Source organism: Mesitornis unicolor, unplaced genomic scaffold (assembly GCF_000695765.1).
Source record: "Mesitornis unicolor isolate BGI_N332 unplaced genomic scaffold, ASM69576v1 Scaffold4103, whole genome shotgun sequence".
NCBI lineage: Eukaryota > Metazoa > Chordata > Aves > Mesitornithiformes > Mesitornithidae > Mesitornis > Mesitornis unicolor.
Window position 1 is genome coordinate 1 of NW_010175161.1, and position 5,041 is coordinate 5,041.

The 5,041-nt window shown below is 53.3% G+C and overlaps 1 protein-coding gene across 2 annotated transcripts; it reads right to left on the reverse strand.

Moving 5' to 3' along the window:
* Positions 1–572: 572 nt before the first annotated feature.
* On the reverse strand, positions 573–4,543 carry LOC104534231 (cathepsin S-like). 2 transcript variants are annotated; one of them, XM_010181271.1, is made up of 7 exons: positions 4,415–4,543; positions 4,056–4,178; positions 3,370–3,519; positions 3,070–3,294; positions 1,836–2,001; positions 1,108–1,210; positions 573–672 (listed from the first exon to the last, which is right to left on the reverse strand). In XM_010181271.1, the coding sequence occupies exons 1-7, from the start codon at positions 4,541–4,543 to the stop codon at positions 573–575; spliced, it is 996 nt and encodes a 331-aa protein (XP_010179573.1). The 2 variants fall into 2 exon arrangements, with proteins under 2 accessions (XP_010179573.1, XP_010179574.1); XM_010181272.1 differs by lacking the exon at positions 3,370–3,519.
* Between the last annotated feature and the right edge of the window lie 498 nt (positions 4,544–5,041).

Genomic DNA, 5,041 nt, shown 5'->3' on the forward strand with positions numbered 1-5,041 from the left:
CTGAGAGCAGCGACTTTCTCTCCCCACACTTTTGGCAGCGGTGCAATCGTCTGTGTCCTCCATTCCCAAATCGTTCAGAGAGAAACATCGTTTGTGGAGAGGTTTTGTGAGAGGTCCTCACATGGGGGAGCACCACCAGATGAGAAAGGACCATCTGGGATTCCCTCTGCCACCCGTTCCTGCCTCCAGAGACCAAAGAACAGGGTTTTGCACTGATCTTTTATTTTTCAAGGAAATCCTGCAATTCCAACAATGTCGCACAAGGATAAAGTGAAACCTGTGCCATCGCAGTGGTACTCAGTGCTACAATGGAGAGAGGAAAACTTGACCTCCATTGTAACTGTCGGTACCACACTTTTACTTGGAAAAAAACCCTCTTTTTTCCCCCAAAAAAGAAGTCACTGGGTGCCTGTAAATCAGATTCCAAAATCTTCCCTCCCAGCCTGTAAGACAGACCGGCCTAACAGGAGGATATTGCCGGAAAATGGTTTTTGCCGTCGGTAGATCCACGCACACGTAGCATCAGTGGTGCGAGGGCGGCCTCAGGAGCCCTCCTGAAGCACGGGGTCCGTCTAGATGAGCGGGTAAGAGGCGTAACTGGCGATCCCGCAATGGTTCGCGTGGTTTCTTGCCATGCGGATGTAGCCCCCGTCCCCAAAACGCACGCCCCAGCTTTCGGGACAAGGAACAAACAAAGAGACAGGAGAAAAATGAAACTCTTTGTTTCGGTGAGTGAAGCGGCAGTTTTATCAACGTCACGGCGTTGAGGTGTTTTCATGATGGGATTTCTAATCCTCTATGAAGTTGTGACAACACTCATCAATATAAAAGGAGCTTAAAGTAGGTGTTTTGAATGCATTTAAAGTTCCTTTGCGCTGCTAGGGTGCCATAAAGGCGCTTTGGCGCGGCTCTAGATTTAAGGACCGGTACCAACTGCCAACTCTACAACAACCCCCATTGCACAAGCGCCCAACTGATCTCCCTCCCATCAGCTGTAAAACTGTGAGGATGTGAGTTTGAGCAGTGGGAAGTTGCCGAGTGAAGCCATCCCCTACAGGCTGTGAGTGTACAGATGAAGAGTTCAGCGACGCACGGCCATGCCGTTACCTGTTTTTCACAAGCCAGTAATCCTTGTCATCTAAGGTGCCGTAGCCGATCACGAGCACTCCGTGGTTCACCTCCTGCTTGCACCGGGGATCATCGTACACACCTGGAAAGAAAGGGGTTTGGATGCGTGTCGTCAGACCCCAAGACCTCATCTTTGAGTCGTCAGTGGGGCTGAACTCAACCTTCAGCATTGTCACTATGCTGCTGTCTTAGGTTTTGTCATCTTGATGCCTTCACCCAGGAATTAAGCCCCAACTTCCCCAACTGCCACCAAATTTCATCAGCTTTACGTGCAGAATCACAGAATCACAGATGTGAGGAGTTGGAAGGTCCCTCTGGAGCTCCCCCAGTGCAACCCCCCCAGAGCAGGGTCACCAGAGCAGTCACCCAGGAACACGGCCAGGGCTTTGGGTGTCTCCAGACAAGGAGACTCCACAGCCTCTCCACAGCCTGGGCCATGCTCTGCACCCTCACATCAACAACTTTGGCCTCATGTTCGCATCACCCTCCTGTGCTCCAGCTGCACCCATTGCCCTTGTCCTGGCACTGACAGCACTGAGCACAGTCTGGCTCCGTCCTCCTGACACTGCCCTTTCCAAATGGAGACCAGCAATGAGGGCACCCCTGGGCTCCTCTGCTCCAAGCTCAAGAGCCCCAGCTCCCTCAGCCGCTCCTCAGCAGGAGATGCTCCACTCCATGGAGAAGATCTCCATGGTGAAAGGACGTACCTGACCTGTACAAGAAGAAGGTGGGCTGGGTGGCATCAATGCCGACAGAGACTGGTCCGATGTTGGCCACGGCGTCTTTCAGGGCCGCTTCGTCAGCGTACGGGAGCTCAACGTACTTGGAGCAAGTGGCGGCTCGCGTGGAAGCATTGTATTGGCACGTCCCGTTCTGGTAAGAACAACGAGGGGTTGAGGAGCATGAGGAATCCACCAGAAACATCTGCAGACTTTCAGGCACGTGTTTTCTATCAGCCCTCTTTTACTTTGTGCTGCCCCCTTCTTCGCTTTTCTTTGACCACCAGTTTTCTTTACAGAAAGGATGGCCAGGAGGACCCGAGGAGGACATCTCGTCCATCCCACTGCCCCACGCCAAGAGCAGCCAAGCCACCAACAGAATTCTCTGCCCTATTTCTAGAAACCTCTGATGTCAATACTTCTACCACGTCCCTAGAGAAGCTGTCGATGATTCCTCATCCTCCCCATCAGAAGGCTCCTCCTTATGTTTAACCTAAATTTCTTCTGTTGTAAATAAAGCCCATGGCTTCTCCTTCTGCACTCTTAGTCTCTGTAGCTGCCTTATGCGTGTTTGAAGACTTGTAATCCACTTTTCTCTCTTGTGCTGAGCTGCTGCTACTCTGACCTGTTTCCACAGACCATGTTTTCAAGACACCAGGGCATTTCTTTTGTCTCTGACCATCAAGACTCAGCATTAAGCTCTTTATTTTCTTGATGGTTCTTTCCTTATGACCTTGTGACTCATACAGCATCTGTTACAGGCAACGTTAAAAAAAAATATTGTACGAACATCGTTCACTGGAAAACTCTGCCCACTGAAGTGGTAGAAATATCAATATCCCATTTGTAAACTGCAGAAGACGGAATAATACAGATTGCTGAGAACAGGACCCAGGACTCCTGCCCCATTTTTGCCCTTCTGTGTAGTACACTGCCTCATAATTTATGTAGGACAGCGATAAACACAGAGAAATTGTGCCTCACAGTCCGGTCATTCACCTATGAGAGAAACAAAGTCTAAAGGTCCCTTCCCTGGGTCTGAAGGCATTGGCTGCAATGGCTGAGGAGGTGGCACGTGAGTGATAGAAACCAAGAGGGAGGGAGGTCAGTGGGAGAGGAGGAGAAGGGCGTCTGCAGGGCAGAGCAGCACGAACGGCCGTGTTGCTTTCACGCTCGTGTGTTTTCCTGCAGATTTCAGGCGTTGTCCAGGTCTGACGCCCACCTGAGCCGTGTAGGGGTAGGACTCGTCCGAGTCAATCCCTTCGTTGTCGATGATGTACTGGAAAGCGCTGGTCATTAATCCTCCCCCACAGCCTTTGTTCCCGTACATCGTGGAGCAGTCCACGAGGTTCTGGGCGCTGAGGGACACCAGCGTCCCCGTCTTCAGCTTCACCTGGGCCTCGAGGGCTCCCACAGCGCTGAACGCCCAGCACGACCCACAGGCGCCCTGCAAAAGCCCCAGAGATGCTCAGACCAAGTGCGGGGCCAAGACACCAAGAGGCACAGAGAGAGAGCTTCAAACCTGGTTCTTCACATCTGTGACGCATCCCTTCTCCCTCCAGTCCACCGTGTCCGGGGCTGTGCCGTGGGACTGCGGTCGGTACGTGGAGATCCGCTTTGGTTGAGGAGGAACGTTCAGCCCGGTTAACAGAGCCGCCACCTCCTCGCTGGTCTGGTGGGGAAAGAAAACACCAGCTCGTGGTCTCCTCGTCTCTGCTAAGTCCTACACAGCCTATGTTGGAGGTGGAGGAGGATTTCCCTTGAACAGTCTGAGCTGCAAGAGTTAGCAGGTCTGGGGAGTCCTTGGCTTTTTATTTTTTGCATTTAATTCCTTGCCTTTCATTGGGAAGGGTAAGAAAAAGAAAAGACAAAGCTTAACTCCAGCACCAAAGATCCCTGGAAGCTGGGATGTTTCATCAACCAACACCACAGCCTTAGGACATTGAAGAGCGATGATTTGCAAATACATATAATGAGCCAGATCTGTGCACACCAAGTCATTGAGTTATTTCCCCACACCAGGTTGCCTCATGCAGGTAGGTTGACACAGGAATGTCTGAGCAGTGGAGTCCACAAGAAGAGGATGGGACAAAAAGGGTTGGTGGTTGTTTTTCCACGCCTGACCCACTTATATCCCTTATTAAATCAACCTCGCAGGTAATTAGAGACAAAGTCAACCCCCTTCTCAGCAGCACGGCCAGCACCTACCATGTCCCCCAGGTGGTTCATGCCCAGCTCGTAGGAGTGCAGCCCCAGGGAGTGCTCCAGGTTGTGCAGTGTCACCAGGCGCAGGTTCCTCTCCCAAGTCGCACGCCGGTCCCCTTCCTCTTTCTGAAACCAAAAGCAGCCCCGTGATGCACAGCAAGGGCCCCCACAGCTGATTCACTCCATTTTATCTCACAAAAGGTTGTCCAGAGCCTCTGCCGAACCATCCCCAGGCACCAGCAGTGTTTCAAAGCGCTGTTGGCTCTTCTCCCCACTGCGTGATGCAGTGGATGGTGACACTGGAGCAGCACCCACCACCTCAGCACCCCAAGCCACCTCCACATCCCCAAAATCACCCCTACCTCATGGCGATACTCCTTGCCGTGGGTTTTCTTCCAGAGCTGCCAGTGCCAGTCCAGCGCGGGGTCGGGGTGTCCCAGTGCCACCGTCAGCGTGGCCAGGAAGGAGATGCAGGGCAGCAGCAGCTTCATCCCACTCGGTTGGGACCGGGGAGCCGGAGCGACACCGCACGCACACTGGGAGCTGAGGGCTCAGAGCCGGAGCTGTGCTTGACCCCTTGGTGACAAATCCGGTTTGGTAGCAGAAGCAGAAGGGTGATGACATCCCTGACCTGGGCTCCCTGGCATGATGCCCTTCAGGGGGTTTCTACACCGGGTGATGCCAACAGCTCCCGTCCTGCCCAGACACCCCGGCCCCCTCTCCTGCTGCGTGCCCCAACCCCTGCGAGATGGGACGAGAAATCCCACCAGGACTCAGAAACTTCCCTCGGAGGGAGAAGTCCACTGGACCCAACCTGTGCGGACACCGACACGCAGGGACACATCCACAGCCGCCTCGTCCCGCAGATCCACCCTGCCCCAGAAACCCTCCCTGGAGGAGATTTACACATCGCCTGCTCAGGCGGCTGCTTTGACAGACCTGTGTTTTCCAGCACCTTAACAAACAAACCAAATAATCCATTTTTTACC

Bases quoted from the DNA above. Each gene is read 5' to 3' on its own strand.
- LOC104534231 (XM_010181271.1), bottom strand. From the start codon at position 4,543: ATGAAGCTGCTGCTGCCCTGCATCTCCTTCCTGGCCACGCTGACGGTG. The intron at 3,295-3,369 runs GTTTGAAGCTCT...GGGCTTTTGCAG, and splicing joins TCACAGATGTGAAGAACCAG to GGCGCCTGTGGGTCGTGCTG. The intron at 2,002-3,069 runs GTGGGCGTCAGA...TGTTCTTACCAG, and splicing joins CCTACCCCTACACGGCTCAG to AACGGGACGTGCCAATACAA.